We start from the raw sequence: 21236 nt of genomic DNA, 5'->3' as shown, positions 1-21236 counted from the left end.
CCATATATGTATACAACTACTATATACCCACAAAAGTTAAGTTTTAAAAATAAATAAAAATAAAAATAAAGATGCCATAAAAATGAGAGACCTACAACCAGACTTTCAGAAGGTAAGCAAGTACACTGATGCAAATCTTTCTTCCCAGCAGGCTCTGATTGATCACTTGAACATTATACTTAATTGAATCGTGTGCCTTTAAGTCAGAGTAGAATCTGGATCTGTGAAAATTAGCCTCGTAAACTTCCATAAGCTGGAGGCCTGCTGAGGAAAGGCTCTAGAGCCCCCAGTCCATAACTGCAGGGGTACTCACAGAATTGTTTTTTCTCTAACACACAGTATTCTAGTTATGCCTCCCTTCTTTCCTCTAAAAGGGAATACTTTGATCAAATGTTCTACTTTCCCCTTCTATCTCCAAGAGCAAAGGTCCTTACCTGGGTATGGTGCTGAGGTGCTCTGGAAAGAGGCCTGGGGGGTAGGGGTAGCATAACTGTAGGAGGGAGCCACTGGCTGGGGGACAGCAATCTGGGTTTTCTCAGAACTTTTCGCTTGCTGAGTGCTGGGCATAGTAGCAAGACCCTCTGATATTTCAGGATGCATTGATGTGTTCTTTGGCCCACCAGACAGCTCTGCAGTCAGGTCTGTGGTTAGGGGACTGGAAATTGTAATTGCCTTGTGGACCTAAAGAAATAAAAAATATTAATTTGAGTAGGTAAAAGTTACACAATTTTTTCAAGTTATGTCTCATGAAACAATAGTATATTAAATGTTTTCTTGAAAAATGCAAAAATGTCAAAAATATTAAAGAAATTAATCTTACCACCCACATAAAAGTGGTGTTAAATGTTGAGATAAATCTTCTGAGTTTTTTTCCTAGCCAAAGAGTTTTGTTTAAAACAAAATAGTAATTTTCTGCATTCTAAGTGTGCTGGAAAAGCAAAACAATGTATACTTTTACCCTGTTAACATTTCTATTCAATCTTTCTACAAATACTTATTGAGTACCTATTATGAAATAGCCCTTATGGATCCAAAATATAAATAAAACTAATCATTGTGCTCAACAGTAGGGGAGAGAGAACTGAAAGCATAATAAGTCAAAATAGTAAATATACCAGCTAGGCATGGGGGCTCACGCCTGTACTCCCAACACTTTGGGAGGCCAAGAGAGGAAACCACTTGAACCCAGGAGTTCAAGACCAGCCTTGGCAATATGGCAAGACCCTGTCTCTACAAAACATAAAAAATTAGCTGGGCATGGTGGCCATGCCTGTGATCCCAGCTACTTGGGAGGATGAGGTGGGAGAATCGCTTGAGCCTGGGAGGCCAAGGCTGCAGTAAACCGTGATCATGTCACCATACTCTAGCTTGGGTGACAGAACGAGACCTTGTCTCAAAAAGAAAAAAAAAGTAAATATACCGATAAATGTTTATGATGAGCCAAAAAAAAAAAAAAACCACACACACACACACAAGCTAAAATTACTTAATCCATCTCTGAGGGAGAAAGGGTATGGAAAAGAATGATTTTTTTTATTATTATTATTAAAGAAAAAGGCTTCCTGAAGGAGAAGAGCCCTAAGCTGAGTTTTAGAGGATAAACAATTGTTTATTAGACAAAAGGCAGAGGACAGAGAATGAGTATAGGCACAAGACATGAAATTAACATAGTCTGTCTTGGGAACTGACAGCCATAAGCAAAGTGAGAGGCAAAAGTAATAGAAGATGAGCTGGAAAGACAGAGGCAAGGACCAGATGGAAAAAAGCATTAAATGTTATTTTAAGAAACTAAGTAATGGTAAGCAATTTAAGGGTGTATGCAAGGAAGTAACAAGCTCAAGTTTCTGTCTTACAAGTCATTTCTTAGCATATGGGTTTGAAGAAGTAAGGCAATAGCGGGAATATCACTTAGAAGAGTACTGCTTTCATCCAAATGAGAAATAATGAGTGGCCAAACAAGGGTGGTGGTATGGATTTTTTAAAAATCATATTCAGCCTGGTGTGGTGTCTCACACCTGTAATCCCAGCACTTTGGGAGGCCATGGCGGGTGGAACATTTGAGGTCAGGAGTTTGAGATCAGCCTGACCAACATGATGAAACCCCGTCTCTACTAAAAATACAAAATTTAGCTGGGCATGGTGGTACATGCCTGTAGTCCCAGCTACTCGGGAGGCTGAGGCACAAGAATGAACCTGAGAGGAGGCAGAGGCTGCAGTGAGCAGATATCATGCCACTGCACCTCAGCCCAGGTGACAGAGTGAGGCTGTCTCAAAGAAAAAAAAAAAAAAAAATCAAATTGGTTGAAATATAACTCACATAAAATAAACTACACACATTTCAAGTACATAAGGTCAATGTTTTGACAAATATATATACCCATGTAACCACAATTAAGAGAGAGAACATTTCTATCGGTCCCCAAAATTCATTTGTGCCCCTTTATAATAAATCCCTGTCTCCATCTCTAGGCTCAGGCAATCACTGATTTGTTTGTTGTCAAAGTGAGATTAGTTTGGGTTTTCTTGTATTTCACATAAAAGGAAGCATATACATACTACTTGTTTCTGGCTTTCACTCAACATGTTTTTGAAACTCATTCATGATATTGTGCATATCAGTAGTACATTCTTTTTTATTACTGAGTAGTTTTCCATTATAGAAACACACAAAAATTTGTTTTACATTTATCTACTGATAGGATTTTAAGTTGTTTTCTGTTCTTAGTTATAAAAGCTGCTATGAATGTTTAAGTATACATGTTTCCGTAAACATGTGTTTTAATTTATCTTAGGTAAATACTTAGGAGAATTGCTGGTTATACATAAGTATATGTTTGTAAGAACATATACTTTGTAAGAACTTTGTAAGAAACTATGAGCCGTTACCCAAAGTGGCTGTACATTTTATATTTCTACCAGCAACATACAAGAGTTCCAGTTGCTCCACAACTTCACCAACACTTGGTAGTCCTGGTCTTTTTATTTTTTGTCATTCTAGTGGTTATACAGTAATATATCACTGATGACTTTCCTGATGACTAATAACATTGAACATATTTTCATGTGCTTATTGACCATTTTTTTCTTTGAAGAGGCAAAGAAGTAAAGTTTATCCAAATTTTCACCCCCCCCTTTTTAAAGCTTTATTAAGGTATAACTGACATATAATAAATTGAACATACATAAACTGTACAATTTGATAAATTTTGATGTACGTATACACATTTGAAACCATCAGTACAATCAAGCTAAAGCTAATGCATCAGGATATGCATTAGCTTCCAAAGATTCCTCATGCTCCTTTGTAATGCCTTGTCCTCCCCGCCCTAAGCAACCATTCTCTGCTTTCTGTTTCTTTTGTTTCTGAAATGGAGTCTCGCTCTGTTGCCCAGGCTGGAGTGCAGTGGCACAATCTCAGCTCCCTGCAAGCTCCACTTCCCAGGTTCACACCATTCTCCTGCCTCAGCCTCCCGAGTAGCTGGGACTACAGGTGCCCGCCACCACGCCCAGCTAATTTTTTGTATTTTTAGTCGAGACGGAGTTTCACCATGTTGGCCAGGGTGGTCTCAATCTCCTGACCTCGTGATCCACTCGCCTCGGCCTCCCTAAGTGCTGGGATTATAGGCGTGAGCCACTGCACCCAGCCTGCTTTCTGTTTCCATAGTTTGCATTTCCTAGAAGGTTCTATAAATGGAATCACAAAGTACCCACCCTTTTTTTTTGAGGGGAGTAGTCTGGCTTATCTCACTCAGCAAAATTATTTTGTATGAATAACAAAATATACACAAAATGTTATATATGCAAAATGTTTTGTGTATCAATAATTCATTCCTTAGCATTGCTAAGTAGTTTTCTGCCTTATAAATATACTATAATTTGTTTAGTACCACCACCAGTGTATTTCAATTATCATACAACCTTGACAGAATTTGGTGTGGAAATCTTTTTAATTTTAGCCATTCTAGAGGTATGTAGTGGCATCTCACTGTGGTCGTAATTTACATTTTCCTAGTGATTAGTGATGTTGAACATCTTTTTATGTATTTATCAGACACCTGTATAACCTCTTTGGTGAACTACGTTCAAATCTTTTGCCTGCTTTTTAAAATGGGTTACTAGTTTTCTGATCAAGTTACAAAAGCTCATTTATTTCTATAAATGAGTCCTTTGTCAGACACATAATTTGCAAATGTTTTCTCAGTCTGTACCTTGCTTTTTCATTTTGTTAGTGTTAGTTTTTCATTAACAAAAATTCGTAATTTTGATAAGCTCCAATTTATCATTTGTTTCTTTTACAGTTCATGCTTTCAGTGACATGGCTAAGAAATCTTTGCCAAACCAAGATCACAAAAACGTTCTCCTGTGTCCTCTTCCATAAGTTTTATAGCTTTTAGTCTTAAATTTAGATCTATGATCTGTTTTGAGTTGATTTTCCTATAGAGGTAAGGGTCAAGGTTCACGTTTTTACATATCATTATCTAACTGTTCTAGCACTATTTGTTGAAAAGATTATCCCTTCCCCACTGAACTGCACTGGCACATCAATTGACCATATATATGTGGGTCTATTTCTGGACTCTATAATGTTCCATTAACTTAGTCTAGTTTTATACCAGCACCACTGTCTTGATTACTGTGGCTATATAGTAAGTCTTCTAGCTAGATAGTTTAAGTCCTCCAACTTTGTTGTTCTTTTTCAAAATCATTTTGATCTTTCTAGATCCCAATCTGTATAACATGGTTATATTTGTTTCCTAGAGCCGCCATAATGAATTACTGTAAACTTTGTGGCTTAAAACAATAGAAATTCATTCTCTCACAGTTCTGGAGGCCAGAAGTCTGAAACCAAGGTGTTGGCAGGCCATACTGCCTCTGAAGGCCCTAGAGGAGAATCTTTCTTTGCCTCTTCTAGCTCCCAGAGGCTCTTAGCATTCCTTGGCTTGTAGCAACATAACTCTACTCTTCATGCGGCCTTCTTCTGTGTCTGTGTAGATGGACCCAAAGCTCCCTTTCCTATCTCTTGTATAAAGACACCAGTCATTGTATTAAGGGCCCACCCTAAATACAGGATGATTTCACCTGGAGATTCTCAATTAATTACATCTGCCAAGACCCTATTCCCAAATAAGGTCACATGCTGAGGGGGCGAGGGGAGGACATCAGTCAACCCATTACATCATTTACTTATTTCTCAAATTTCTTCATTTACTTATTTCTCTTCATTTACTTATTTCTCAAATTCTCTCAGCAGAGTTTTGTAGTTTTCAGTATATAGTTTTTGCACATATTTTGTTAAGTTTATGCCTAAGTATTTCATGGCTTCGGGTGTTACACATTTTTTAAAACTTCAAGCTAGGTATGGTGGCGCACACCTAGAGTTCCAGCTATTTGAGAGGCTGAGGGAGGACTGCTTGAACCCAGAAGTTCAAGGCTAGCCTAGGCAACATAGTGGGACCCCATCTCTAAAATAAATAAATAATAAAACTTCAATTCCCAATTATTCATTGCTAATACAGAAACACAAGTGATTTCTGTATATTGACCTTATATCCTACAATCTTGCTAATTTACTTAACAGTGGCTTTTATGTAGATTCTTTAGAATTTTCTAGAAATAATCCAATCATCTGTGAACAAAGGCAGTTTTGCTTCTTCACTCCCAATCTCTATTTCTTTCATTTCTTCTTCTTGCATTATAATTGGCTAGGACCTCTACTACAATGTTGACCAAAAGTGGTTAGAGCCACTTCCCTATTTGTTAAGTAACTGTGATCTCATTTTCCTTTAAACCTTTGAACACGATTTAATTTTTTAATCATATTTTTTAACAGCTGCTTTGAAGTCTCTGCCAAATCTCATAGCTAGGTCTATTTAGAAATCATTTCTATTAATGACTTTTTTCCACTGAGCATGGGCCGCACCTTCCTGATTTTTCCTTGCATGTCTCATAATATCTGGTTGAAAACTAGAGGTTTCAGATAATCTACTGGAGTAGCTATCGATTGTTTTATTTATCTGATGGGCTGTTGATTGTTTTTAATAACTTGCCTGTACTTAAACTGCAGAATCTAATTCTCCCATAGTATGTTGCCACTGATGCTCTGCTCAGTTTTTGTTTTCTTATTTTTATTTTAGCCTGGCTTTCTAGGGCGGCCTGTGCCTGCATCGTTTAGTAGTCAGACAATGATCTGGGCAGGGGGTGTTCATAGACCTCAAATCCATAAAGTTTTGCCATCTGTCAATCTATCTGTGTACTGCCTGAGGAATGCATTCAAAGTTACAGCCAGTTCTCAAGTCCCCCTTAATTTTTACTTTTTATTGGGTTCCCTTGGGTCCCTCCTGCACACGCAGGTAACTTCTCAAAGATATGCGGAGAGCTTATCTTAGCCCTTCTATGGCTCTGTTATTTTCAAGATCTTCCCATTTAGTTTCTGGCAGGTCCACCACCTACTCCAACAGGCACTGCAACCTTCAGCTACTCCAACAGGCACTGCAACCTTCAGCTAGCAAAGCTGTGGATTCTCTCCATTCATTCTCAACCAAGTTTGCCACTTTTAGTTGGCAAAGCTGTGAGTTTTCACCTGTCCCACATTAAGTCTACCCCCTCTGGCAGAAAATTTGCTAGTGTTTTTTTTTTTTTTTTTTTTGCTTTTTTGTTTCTTTTCCTTTTCAGTTGAGATGGGGTCTCACTATGTTGAGTTCCAAGCTGGTTGGAACTCCTGAGCTCAAGCAGTCCTCCCACCGCAGCCTCCCTTGTAGCTGAAATTACAGGCATGTGCCACTGCACTCTGGCTCCTTAAGATGCTAGTTTTCATGTTGAGCCACACACTTGTAAAACTACAATTCTTGTCACCAGAGCTGAGTAACAGAGGTAAGGACAGATGGGAAACACTCCAAGAAGACCACAGACTCTCACTGTACCTACTCAAAGTATTACTAGCCTTTCAAGAATAAATTCTTAGGCTGGGGTGTGGTGGCTCAAGCCAGCGCTTTGACATGCCGAGGCAGGAGGATCGATTGAACCCAGGAGTTTTTCAAGAACCTAGGCAACATAGTGAGACCCTGTGTCTACAAAAAATAGAAAAAGTTAGCTGGGTGTGGTGGTATACACTTGTACTCCCAGCTACTTGGGAGGCTCAGGTGGTTGGTGCCTGGGAAGTCAAGGCTGCAGTAAGCCATGATCACACCAACCTGGATGACAGAGTAAGACCCTGTCTCAAAAAAAAAAAAAAAAAAGAATAAATTTTTCTCAATTTGTTTCTGCTTCTATTTTATTTCTAGATATGTTAAAAATATTTGGTTTTAACAATTTTGCCCAGTTTTATACTTGTTTTTTACACGAAAACTACAGATCCCTTCTTGCTGCCGTTTTGTAAGCCCTCTTGTTTCTATTTTCCCATTGTTAACATTTCTTTTTTGAAATTCCTCATCTGTTTATTCACTGAAACTATTTTCTGGCCCAATACAGTAGCACACACCTGTAATCCTAGCACACTGGGAGGCCGAGTTGGGAGGATTGCTCAAGGCCAGAAGTTCAAGACCAGCCTGTACAACATAGCAAGACCCCATTTCTAAAAAAAAAAAAATATATATATATATATATACATATATATTGTAATTAGCTGGGAGTGGTGGCACACCCCTGTAGGCCTAGCTACATAGGAAGCTGGGGTGGCAGGATCGCTTAAGTCCATGAGTTTGAGGCTGCAGTAAGCCAAGACAGTACTACTGCACTCTAGCCTGGGCAACAGAATGAGACCCAAAAAAACAAAAACAAAGCAAACATTTTCCTTTAATTATGTGAACATACATATGATAGCTACTTTGAAGCCTGACTACTAACTCCAACATCTGAGTCAACTTGGAGCCACTCTCTATTGACTGCCTTTTTTCCCTGAGTATAGATCACCCTTTCCTGTTCCTGTGCTTGTCTGGTAATTTTTGGTTTAATGTTGGACATTCTGATACATGCAGTGGCTCTGGATTCTACTATATTTTCCTTGGGATTATTGGCAGGGGGGTGGTTTCCTAGTAGACAAATAACTTCTTTGAACTAAACTGTAGACTTTGCTCCTTACAGTGTTCCACAACTGATATCTCTGTGTAGTTCTTACAGCTTTTATGTTACTTTATTTTTAGACAGTCTTGCTCTGTCGCCCAGGGTAGAGTACAATGGTGTGACCTCAGCTCACTACAACCTCTGCCTCCTGGGTTCGAGTGATTCTCATGCCTCAGTCTCCCTAGCGGCTGGAATTACAGGCGTGCACCACCACACCCAGCCAATTTTTATATTTTTAGTTGAGACGGGGTTTCACCATGTTGGCCAGGCTGGTCTCTAACTCCTGGCCTCAAGTGATCCACGTAGCTCAGCCTCCCAAAGTGCTGGGATTACAGGCATAAGGCACCGCACCCAGCCTGGCCACTACAGGTCTGCCTGTGTAACTGATGATTGACCAAGAATTTGGCCAGAGATTTTACTCAGATTTGGGGCCTGTTCTCATTGTACTTTCTTTGTTTCTGGGGATTCCTCCCTAATTTTCAGCCTTAAGATTATGTCCACTGATACCTCAAGTCCATAAAATTTCACATATCTGCCACCTGATTCCCCATGGTTGGAGAATGCATTCAATTTAAAAAAGAAGCAAACTCATGAAGTTCACCTTGTGTAGATTCTGTCTTTCAAAGACAAAACTCTACCTCCCTAATCTCTGCCTTTTATTCACCAGGCCTCATGGAGTCTGCCCACGCAGGTGTAGTTTAGAGGTACATCCAGGGATTTTAGCAGAGTTTACAGTCAGGTTATGAGGTTCACCCTTTTCTGTGGTTTTCTTACTTTCAAGCCCTCCTGCTAAATTTTCAGAAGCTTTTTCTATCACGAACTCTGTTTCTGCCACCATAAGAAAGTAAGGCTGGAGTTTTCCACTGCCACTTTCCTCTACTGTGGGAGTTGTTGAATGCCCTCAGGCAAATTTTTTTTAAGCTGCAAATTCACGATTCTTATCACTCCCAGTTGCCATTTTTCAAAAGTAAGCACTCCTCTAGCTTCTATCTGCTTTTGGAACCTTTCCAGTTCCTTTTAATACATTTTTTACAGATTTTCTAATATTATCTGTGGGAAGGTTTCAGAGACCACTTCACTCTGCCACCATTACTGGAAATTCCCCCTGTGGGATGGATTTTAAAATATTAAGAATCTAATATTTGTGGAGCTGTAATAGATCTGGGGTTTGGGGAAGAGTCTGAGATGACACCCATGTTTCTAGCCTGAGTGACGGACTGACTACAGTAGTGTCAAAAATGAAATAGACTATAGAAGAGCAACTTTAAGGAAATTACAGGAAAGTTATGTTTTAGACAAACTGAGGCTAAAATACCTCTGGGAAATTCAAACAGAAACTAAGACTTGGAATCATGCTCCTAAAGCCATGGGAGTGGATGAACTATGACAGGAAGAACATGTAAATAAAAGAAATAGTAATCAAAAATAGAACATTTAGGAATACAAAGGCTGTAAGATGATAAAATGACCAACAAAATTGACCAAGAAGGAATTGTCAGGAAGAAGGAAAAGGACCAGGAATGTGTGGTTCCCACAAGAAAGAAGGGACAATTGCAACCAGTATGAAATAATGCAGACAGGGCCAATCAAATAAAGACTGAAAAGAATACACTGCAATCGGCAACTGTGAAGTCACTGGTGACCCTGGCAAGCTTCAGTGGAAACCAAATACCACAGGGCTGAGGATTAGATGTAAGTGAATAAAGAAGAGAGAGCAAGTGTAGAATACCTTTGATATTTCTAGATAAAAAGGAAGAGAGACAAATGAATGGTAGCTAAAGATGCAAGGGGACAAGATCAAGGACATATTTGCATGTATCGAGTTTGAACAATGAGCATCAAGTTCTGAGACTGAAAATTTAATGATAGAGTTGAGTATTATGCAAATATTGAGGAGAGGATCTGGGTCCAAACTTGGGAAGTAAATATTAGAGAAGGCTTTCAAAAAGAAGTAAAGCCTGGGAAGAGTCTTGAAGACTAAGTAGTAGTTAGGTAGGTGAATGCCACAAGGTAAAAAAACAAAACAAAAACAAAAACAAAAAAAACATGGTGGACTTTCTGTTCCAATCGAGATGAAGTAACAGCAAGAAGATTTATCCTTCTGAAAAAAATTTAGAAACCAGACAAAATATATTAAACAATGGCTTTCAAGACACCAGACATCAGGTGATAAAAAACAGTGATCCCTAAGAAATGAAAAACAAGTAAGGTGAACCCTATGACTGCCCCAGCTTACTGTCTAGAAAATGTTTCTGGGCCATGGCACAGGAAGAAGAAATCCAAGCACAGACCAGTAGTCTTTAGAGTTGAAGAACTGAGCTGGAAGTCTGGGAAAGAAGAGTGCTATACAGAGACAGAACTCTGAAAATCTGAAGGAGACTCCATTAAGTACTCAAGGGAGTACTGATAATCAGATATATAAGAAGAAACCGCACAGGGCCAGGGAAAAAACTAACCTGTATTCTTTGTTTTGTTTTGTCTGTTTGGGGTTTTTTTTGAGATGGAGTCTTACTCTGTCACCCAGGCTGGGGTGCAGTGGTACAATCTCCACTAACTGTAACCTCTGCCTCCCAGGTTCAAGTGATTCTCCTGCCTCAGCCTCGCAAGTAGCTGAGATCACAGGCTCCTGCCATTGTGCCCAGCTAATTTTTGTATTTTGAGTAGAGAAAAGGGTTTTACCATGTTGGCCAGGTTGGTCTCAAACTCCTGACCTTAAGTGATCCTCCCGCCTCAGCCTCCCAAAGTGCTGGGATAACAGGCATGAGCCACCATGCCTGGCTTTTGTTTGTTTCTAAGACAGGGTCTCACTCTATCACCCAGGTTGGAGTGCGGTGACATGACCTTGGCTCACTGCAGCCTCGACCTCCCAGGCTGAAGTAATCCTCCTACCTAAGCCCCCCAAGTAGCTTTTTGTACTTTTTGCAGAGATGAGGTTTTGCCATGTTGCCCAGGCTGCCCTGTAGTTCTCTCGATTACAGAGAAAAGTACTCAAGTTTAGATGGATAAGAAATAGTACCTCTTCCAAAAAGCTAGATTGGAAAACTTTGTAATTCACAGGGCATCAGTTAAAATACTAATAAAAGTCTTGCTTTAGTAGGGTAGAAAAATTAACCCTAGACTAAATGCAGCTCTGGACTCACATGACAAAGCTTAAAAGCAAGGCTCAAAAGTATCACTGTTTGCAAATAATTTAACCACCACCCAGAACAAAGTTCAAGAACACTTATAGTGATACAAAAATATCCAAAACCCCAGTAGGTAAAATTTACAATGTCTAGCACTTAATCCGAAATAACCAGACATGCAAAGAAGCAGGAAAATAAATACTATAATGAGAAAAAAAAAGTAAATCAATTAAAACTGATCCAGAAATTATAGAGATGACAGAACTGGTAGATAGGGATATTAAAATAAGTATTATGATTATATTTCTATGTTTAAGATGTTATAGGAAAGGTTGAATATATTAAGTAGAGATATAAGACATAAAAAAGACTTCATATCAAACTTTTAAGATAAATATTACAATGTTTGATATTAAAGAAAATACACTTGATATGTTTTGGCTCTGTGTCCCACCCAAATCTCATGTTGAATTGTAATTCCCAGTGTTGGGGGAAGAACATAATGGGAGGTGATTGGATCATGAGGGTGGATTTCCCCTTCCTGTTCTCATGATAGTGAGTTCTAATGAGCTCTGATGGTTTATAAGTGTGTAGCACTTCCCACTTGACTCTCTCTCTTTCCTGCTCCACCATGTGAAGGCTGTGCCTGCTTCCCCTTTGACTTCCACCATTACTGTAAGTTTCCTGAGGCTTCCCAGCCATGCTTCCTGTCCAGCCTGCACAACTGTGAGTCAACTAAACCTCTTTGCTTCATAAATTACCCAGTCTCACATAGTTCTTTATAGCAATGTGAGAACAGACTAATGCAATACTGTAAGAATTTAATGGCAGATTAAACAATGCAGAAGAAAAGATTAGTAACCTTAAATAATCTCAATAGAAACTATTCAAAATGAAACAGAGACAAAAAAAGCTGAAAATAAATGAATGGGGCATCAGCAAACTGTGAAATAAATTCAAGTGGCCAAATATGCTTGTAACTAGAGGTCCCAAAGGTAGAGGGACAGAAAAATATTTGAATAATCATCAATAATTTCCCAAATTTGAAGAAAACTATAAACCCACATTCTAATCCAGATTAAAGTTCAACAAGCCCCAACCACATGAAACATAAAATTACTCCATAGAATAAAATAATCAAATCGCTTAAAACAGTGGTAAAGAGAAAAGTATATAAGCAGCCAGAGAAAAAAGAAACATCATATATGTGGAACAAAGATAAAAACTAGAGCAGATATATCACCTGAAACAATGCAAGCTAGAAGACATTGACATGATATCTTTAAAGTACTGAAAGCAAAAAAATAAACCTGTCGACTTAGATTTGTTTAAACAGGGAAAATATTTTTCAAAGATGAAGGTGAAATAATATAATTTAAGGTAGTTCTTTATAGGTTAAAGATGTATACTATAAACTCAACAGTAACCACTAGAACTACACAACAAAGAACTATAGTTGTATTAAATTTTTATCACTGTTGTAACGAATTACCACAAACTTAGTGGCTTAAACAACACAAATGTATTATCTTATACTTCCGTAGAATAGGAATCCAACACAGATCTCACAGGGCTAAAATCGAGGGGTTGACAGGGCCATATTCCCTTCTGGATGATTTAGGGAAGAACCTGTTTCCTTGTATTTTTTAGTTTTTAGAAGCCAGCCACCTTCCTTGGCTCATGGTCCCCTCCCCCATCCGCAGAGGAAGCAGTTTCATGTGTCTGTGTCTTTCTGCCATAGTGACATCTTCTTCTTCCACTTTAAGGAGCTTTGTGTTTACACTGGGCCTACAGGAAAAATGCAGGATAATCTTCCTATTTTGAGGTCACCTTATTAGCAGCCTTGATTCCATCTGAAACCTTAATTCCTTTTTGCCATGTTATTTAACAGATTCACAGGTTCCTGAGATTATTATGCTGACATCTTTAGGGGCCGTTATTCTTTTTTGTTTGTTTTTTGTTTTTGAGACAGGGTCTCGCTGTGTTGCCCAGGCTGGATGCAGTGGTACAATTACAGCTCACTGCAGGCCCAAGTGGTCCTCCTGCCTCAGCCTCCTGAGTAGATAAGACCACACGCATATGCCATCACCACCACATTTGGCTTATTTTTTTATAGAGATGGGAGTCTCACTATGTTGCCCAGACTGGTCTCAAACTCCTGTGCTCAAGTGATCTTCCCACCTTCGCCTCCTAAAGTGCTGGGATTATAGGTGTAAGACACTGAGCCCAGCCTAATGTGATTATTGATGTGACTGGGTTCAAATCTACCAACTTAGTATTTGCTATTTGTCCAATATGTTCTTTGTCCATTTTCCTTAAGTTTATGCCTTCCTTTGAATTAATTGTTTTTCAGTCTATGGCCACACCACCCTAAACATACCTGATCTTGTCTGAATTAATGGAGTATTTTTCACATTCAATTTTACCTTCTTTGTTGGCTTATTAGTTGTGCTAGGCAGAATGATGGCCCTTACGCCAGGCATGGTAGCTGATACCTGTAATCCCAGCACTTTGGGAAGCTGAGATGGGAAGATTGATTGAGCCCAGGAGTTTGAGACCAGCCTGGGCAACGTTGTGAAACCTTGTCTTTATAAAAAATTTTAAAATTAGCAGGGCATACTGGTACACTCCTGCAGTCCCAGCTACTCAAGAGGCTGAGGTGGGAGGATAGCTTGAGTCCAGGAGGTCAAGGATACAGTGAGCCATGGTTGTGCTACTGCACTCCAGCCTGGGTAACAGAGTGAGACTCTGTCTCAAAATAGTGACAATAATAATAATCACATTAAATGTAAGTGGTCTAACTCCAATTAATCAGCAGAGATTGTCAGACTGGATAAAAAGCAATCCATCTATATGCAGCCTATTAGAAATTGACTTTAAATGTAAAGACACAGATAGGTTAAAAGTTAAAGGATGGAAGAAGATATATTATGTTAACACTAATCAAAAGTAGCTGAAGTAGCTATATTAATATCAGACAAAATAGATTTCAGAGAAAACAATGTTACCAAAGATAAAGGGAATTGTATCATAATGACGAAGGAGTCAATTCATCAAGAGGAATAACAATCCTAAACATTTACACATCTAATAATAAACTTCAAAATACGTCAAGCAAAAGCTGATCAAACAATGAGGAGAAACAGATATATCTATAATTATGATATTTCATCACCACTCTCTAAATAACTGATGGAAGGAGACAGAAAATAAGTAAGAAATGTTGAAGATTGAACAACATTAACAAATTTGACCTAACTAACATTTATATTCACCCAACAACAGAATACATATTCAACTGCACATGGGACATTTACCAGGATAGACCATATTATGAGCCATAAAACAGGTGCCAATAAATTCAAAAGGATTCAAGTCATACAATGTTCTCTGGCTACAATGGGATTAAATTACCAATGAATAATATAACAATATGTAGAAAATTCTCCCAAATATTTGGAAACCACATAACACACTTCTAAATAACCCAAGAGTCAAAGGAGTAGTCAAAATGGAAATTAAACAGTATTTTGAACTGAATAAAACTGTAACACAAAATATCAAAATTTGTGTGATATAGCTAAAGGCAATACTTAGAGGAAAATTTATAGCACTAAAAATGTCTACATTAGAAAAGAGAGAAGTCTCAAACTAATGACTTCAAATTACATTCTAAGAAAAATAAAATAAAATTACATTCTAAGAAACTAAAAAGGGCAAATGAAATCCAAATTAAGCCAAAGAAATACAATAATAAAGTTTAGTGCAGAAATCAGCCGGGCACGGTGGCTCACACCTGTAATCCCAGCATTTTTGGGAGACCAAGGTAGATGGATCATTTGCAGCCAGGAGTTTGAGACCAACCTGGCCAACATGGTGAAACCCCATCTCTACTAAAAATACAAAAAGTAGCCAGGTGTGGTAGTGCATGCCTGTAGTCCTAGCTAATGAGGAGGCTGAGGCACGAGAATCACTTGAACCCAACAGGCAGAGGTTGCAGTGAATGGAGATTGTGCCACTGCACTCCAGCCTCGGGAACAGAGCAAGACTCTCTCTCTCTTTTTTTTTTTAACAACAACAACAAAAAAAATTAATTAGAGGTCCCAAAGGGAGAGGGACAGAAAAATATTTGAATAATCATCAATAATTTCCCAAATTTGAAGAAAACTATAAACCCACATTCTAATCCAGATTAAAGTTCAACAAGCCCCAACCACATGAAACATAAAATTACGCCATAGAATAACATAATCAAATCACTTAAAACTGGTAAGGAGAAAATTATGTAAGCAGTCAGAGAAGAAAGAAATATCATATATGTGAAACAAGATAAAAACTAGAGCAGATATATCACCTGAAACAATGCAAGCTAGAAGACATTGACATGATATCTTTAAAGCACTGAAAGCAAAAAAATGAACCTGTCAACTTAGATTTGTTTAAACAGGGAAAATATTAAATGTAATATTAACAAAAAAAAAAAAAGGATTAGCGCAGAAATCAGTAAAATAGAAAACAGAAAAACAATAGAGAAAAATGAATAAAACCAAACATGGTTCTTTGAGAAACACTAACCAATCTAATCAGGAGAAATGAGAGAGCAAGAGCCAGAGCAAGAGACAAGAAGACACAAATTACCAGTATCAGGAACGAGACAGACGATATAACTAAAGGTTCTATAGATGTTAAAAGGACAGTAAGAGACTATAATGAACTTCATGCGAATAAATTTGACTAATGGGATGAAATGCACAAATTTCTTGAAAGACACAATCTGCCAAAGCTCACTCAAGAAGAAAGAGACAGCCTACATAACAATGTATCTATCACATAAATTGAATTTTTTTTTTTTTTTTTTTTTTTTTTTTTTTGAGATGGAGTCTCGCTCTGTCGTCCAGGCTGGAGTGCAGTGGCCGGATCTCAGCTCACTGGAAGCTCCGCCTCCTGGGTTCACGCCATTCTCCTGCCTCAGCCTCCCGAGTAGCTGGGACTACAGGCGCCCGCCACCTCGCCCAGCTGGTTTTCTTTGTACTTTTTAGTAGAGAAGGGGTTTCACCGTGTTAGCCAGGATGGTCTTGATCTCCTGACCTCGTGATCCACCCGTCTCGGCCTCCCAAAGTGCTGGGATTACAGGCTTGGAATTTCTAGTTTAAAACTTTTCACAAAGAAAATTCTAAGTACAGATGGTTCACTGGAGAATTGTATTTAACATTTAAGGAATAAATAATACCAATTGCACAAAACCTCCAGAAAACTGAAGAAAAGGAAAAATTTCTCAACTCATTCTATGAGGCCAGTCAATAAACAGATGTAAAACTTCATGACAAAAATTTGATAAATCAAATATAAAAATATATCAAAATAATAATATCATGATCAGGCCGGACGCGGTGGCTCACGTCTGTAATCCCAGCACTTTGGGAAGCCAAGGTGGGTGGATCACGAGGTCAGGAGTTCAAGACCAGCCTGACCAATATGCTGAAACCCCGTCTCTACTAAAAATATAAAAATTAGCCAAGCATGGTGGCACGCGCCTGCAGTCTCAGCTACTCAGGAGACTGAGGCAGGAGAATCGCTTGAACCCTGGAGGCGGAGGTTGCAGTGAGCCAAGATCAAGTCACTGCATTCCAGCCTGGGTGACAGAGTGACACTTCATCTCAAAAAATAATAAATAAATAAATAATAATAATATCATGACAAAGCGGGGTTTACTCCAGGAATGTAAGGTTGGTTTAACATTTGAAATCAATCATATTATTCACCATATTAACATACTAAAAACAAAAAAAAAAATCTCAATAGATGCAGAAAAAGCATTTGATAAAATCCATCAACTATTCCTGATAAAAACTCACATCAAACTAGGAATAGAAAGAAATTCCCTACACTTGATGAAAGGTATCTTCAAAAAACCTACAGCTAACATCAGACTTATAGCTGACTTACAGACTTGTAGCTTTCAAAAAACCTACAGCTAACATGTAGACTTTCACCACTTCAATTCAACATTGCATTGGAGGCCCAGCATGGCAGCTTACACCTGTAATCCCAGCACTTTGAGAGGCTAAGGCAGGAAGATTGCTTGAAGCCAGGAGTTCCACACAGCCTGGACAACAAAGCAAGAGCCCATCTCTACAAAAAGAAAATACATAAAAAACATTGTAGTGGAAGTTCTAGCCAGGGCAATAAGGCAAGAAAAAGAAATAAGAGGCATCCAGGTTGGAGAAGAAGTAAAGCTGTCTTTATTTATAGACAATATGATTATATAGAGAGAAAATCCTATGGAATTTATAAAAAGATGCTAACAGAATGAATAAGTAAGTTTAGCAAGATTACAAGATACAAGACCAATATACAAAAAGTAATTGTATTTCTATATACCAGCAACAATCACTGAGTTCTTTAAAAACATCAAGTATAACAGCATCAAATATAAGAAATACACAAATACATACACCTACTATGTACCCACTAAAAACTTTTTAATGAAATATGGATAAATCTGACAAAAGACGTGTAAGATCTCTGTTGGAGGAGGAGGTGCAAAAAAATAAAAATAAAGACGTGCAAGATCTGTACACTAGCTGGGAGTCAGTGTACAGATCTTGCACATTTTTAGATTTTTTTTAGAATTACAGATAAACCTGACAAAAGAGTGCAAGATCCATACACCAATGCCCAGCTGGTATACATATTTTTCTTGCACATCTTTCATCAGATTTATCTGTAATCCTAGCACTTTGGGAGGCTGAGGCAGGTGGATCGCTTAAACTCAGGAGCTGGAGACCAGCCTGGGCAACATGGTGAAGAAATAACTCTACAAAAAATTAGCCAGATGTGGCAGCACACACTTGTAGTCCCAGCTAGTTGGGGGGCTGAGGCAGGAGGATCACTTGAGCCCAGGAGGTCAAGGCTGCAGAGAGCCAAGATCACACCACTGCACTCCAGCCTGGGTGACAAAGTGAGACCCTATCTCAAACAAACAAACAAAAAGATCTGTACACCAAAACTACATCACATCACTGAGAAAAAGGATAGATTATTTAATTAAATGGAGAGATACACTGTGCTCATGGGTCTGAAAATGCAACATTATTATTAGGCTGATGAGTTTCTCCAAATTGATCTACACTCCCAATACAATCCCAGTGAAAATTCCAGAAGACTTTTTTTTTTTTTTTTTGAGGCGGAGTCTTGCTCTGTCCCCCAGGCTGGAGTGCAGTGGCCGGATCTCGGCTCACTGGAAGCTCCGCCTCCTGGGTTCACGCCATTCTCCTGCCTCAGCCTCCTGAGTAGCTGGAACTACAGGTGCCTGTTACCACGCCCGGCTAATTTTTTTGTATATTTAGTAGAGAAGGGGTTTCACCGTGTTAGCCAGGATGGTCTCGATCTCCTGACCTCATGATCCACCCGCCTTGGCCTCCCAAAGTGCTGGGATTACAGGTGTGAGCCACCGCGCCTGGCCTCCAGAAGCCTTTTTAAAAAGAAACTGACAAGATAATTCTAAAATTTATATGGACATGCAAAAAACCTAAAATGGGCAATTTTGATCAAGAACAAAGTTTTTAAACATCATCTGATTTAAACATATATTACAGCTGGGCTCAATGGCTCACACCTATAATCCCAGCACGGGAGGCCGAGGTGGATGGATCATGAGGTCAGAAGTTCAAGATCAGCCTGGCCAACATAATGAAACTCCGTCTCTACTAAAAAATACAAAAAATTAGCTGGGCGTGGTGGTGGGCGCCTATAATCTCAGCTACTCGGGAGGCTAAGGCAAGAGAATCGCTTGAACCTGGGAGGCGGAGGTTGCAGTGAGCCAAGATTGCGCCATTGCAGTCCAGCAGGGCAACAGTGCAAGACTCCATCTGAAAATAAATAAATAAAAATAAAAATAAAAAATAAAATAAACATATATTACAAAGCTAGAGTTAGGCCAGGCGTGGTGGCTCACTCCTATAATCCCAGCAGCTTGGGAGGCTGAGGTAGGTGGATTGCTTGAGTCCAGGAGTTCGAGACCAGCCTGGGCAACATGGTGAAACCCCATCTCCACTAAAATAATAAAGGGAAAAACAAAAACAAAGAAACTAGCAGGCATAGTGGTACATGCCTATAGTCGTAGCTACTTGGGAGGCTGAAGTGGGAGATTCACCTGAGCACGGAAGGTCAAGGCTGCAGTGGGCCAAGACTGTACCACTGCACTCCAACTGAGCAACCACAATGAGACCCTGTCTCAAAAAAGAAAGCTATAGTTATCAAGACAGTGTGGAACTCATGTCAATATAGGCAAACAGATAAATGAGACCAAATCGTATAGAGAAGTAGACCTATAAACATATGCTTAATTGATTTTCAACAAAGGTAAAATGGCAATTCAGTGTAGAAAGGATGGAAAAAATGTCCTAAAACAACTGGATATTCATATGCCCAAAAAAAAAAAAAAATCTATCCATAGCTCTCACAACGTAAGAAATAACCCTAGACCTAAATGTAAAACCTAAAATTATTAAACTTTTATAGCTGGGCACAGTGGCTCATGCCTGTAATCCCAGCACTTTGAGAGGCTGAGGCAGGCGGATCACCTGAGGTCAGGAGTTTGAGACCAGCCTGACCAACATGGTGAAACCCCATCTCTACTAAAAATACACAAATTATCCAGGCATGGTGGTGCACACCTGTAGTCTCAGCTACTTGGAAGGCTAAGGCAGAAGAATCGCTTGAACCTGGGAGAGGGAGGTTGCAGTGAGCCAAGATCATGTCACTGCACTCCAGCCCAGGTGAGACTCTGCCTCAAAAATTAAAAAATAAATAAAATTATGAATCTTTCAGAAGAAAACTTAGAAGAAAATCTTTCTCAGCTACAACACCAAAAACACAATCCATAAAAGAAATATTAATAAACCAGACTTCATCAAAATTAAGATCTGCTCTTTGAAAGACACTGCTAAGAGAATGAAAAAATAAGTTACAGACTGGGAGAGAATATTTGCAAATCACATATCTGAGAAAGAGCTTGTATGCAGAAAATATATATGTAAGAAAACAACACAGTTTTTTTTTTTTTTTTTTTTTTTCAGATAGGGTCTCACTCTGTCACCCAGGCTAGAGTGTAGTGGCATGATCAAAGCTTACTGCAGCTTCAACCTCCCAGGCTCAAGCAATTCTCCTGCCTCAGCCTCCTGAATAACTGGGACTACAAGTGTACACCACCACACCCAGATAATTTTTGCCACTTTTTTAAAATGGGGAAAAATATTAACACTTTACCAAAAAAAATGAATGGCAAATAAGCACACAAAAAATATTCAACATCATTAGTCATTAGGAAAATGCAAACCAAAACCACAATGAGACTCAATTAAACACCTATTACAATGTATAAAATTAAAAAGATTTGCCATACCAAGTGCTGGCAAGAATGTGGAGCAACTGGAAATTTGATACATTACTCACAGAAACGTAAAATGGTACAATCACTTTGAAAAACACTTGGGCAGTTTGATAAAAAGTTAAATATACCCATACAATATAGGCAGGGTGCAGTGGCTCACGCCCGTAATCCCAACACTTTGGGAGGCCAAAATGGGTAGATCACTGAGGTCAGGGGTTTGAGACCAGCCTGGCCAACATGGTGAAACCCTGTCTCTACTAAAAATACAAAAATTAGCTGGGGATGGTGGCAGGTGCCTGTAATCCCAGCTACTTGGGAGACTGAGGTAAAAGAATCTCTTAAATCAGGAAGCAGAAGTTGCAGTGAGCCAAGATGGTGACAGCGCACTCCAGCCTAGGTGACACAGCGAGACTCTGTCTCAAAAAAATAAAAAATAAAATAAAACATACAATATAACCCAGCTGTTCCACTCCCACATATTTACCCAGGAGAAATTAAAGTATATGCTATACAAAGACTTGTACACAAATGTTCCTAGCGTCTTAATCTGTAATAACCAAAATCTGGAAGCAATCCAATATCCATTAACAGGTAAATGGATAAACAAATTATATCTATACAATAGAATACAACTTAGGAATGTTTAAAAGCCAGCTACT

The 21236-nt window shown here is 38.8% G+C and overlaps 1 protein-coding gene across 33 annotated transcripts in view; it reads right to left on the bottom strand.

Moving 5' to 3' along the window:
• KIAA0319L (KIAA0319 like) overlaps window positions 1–21236 on the bottom strand; it is a 128175-nt gene that overhangs the window by 42366 nt on the left and 64573 nt on the right. For all 33 annotated transcript variants that reach the window (XR_012422747.1, XR_012422715.1, XR_012422729.1 and 30 more), the window contains one exon: window positions 435–681. Coding sequence is in view for 14 of the 33 variants with exons in the window: in XM_065525240.1 (XP_065381312.1) it covers window positions 435–681 (247 nt within the window). In the remaining 19 variants the exon portion in view is untranslated. The remainder of the gene's footprint in view (window positions 1–434; window positions 682–21236) is intronic.

This window comes from Macaca fascicularis, chromosome 1 (genome assembly GCF_037993035.2).
Source record: "Macaca fascicularis isolate 582-1 chromosome 1, T2T-MFA8v1.1".
NCBI lineage: Eukaryota > Metazoa > Chordata > Mammalia > Primates > Cercopithecidae > Macaca > Macaca fascicularis.
Note: the sequence above shows the minus strand (reverse complement) of the source record. Positions and strands in the feature narration are given on the sequence as shown.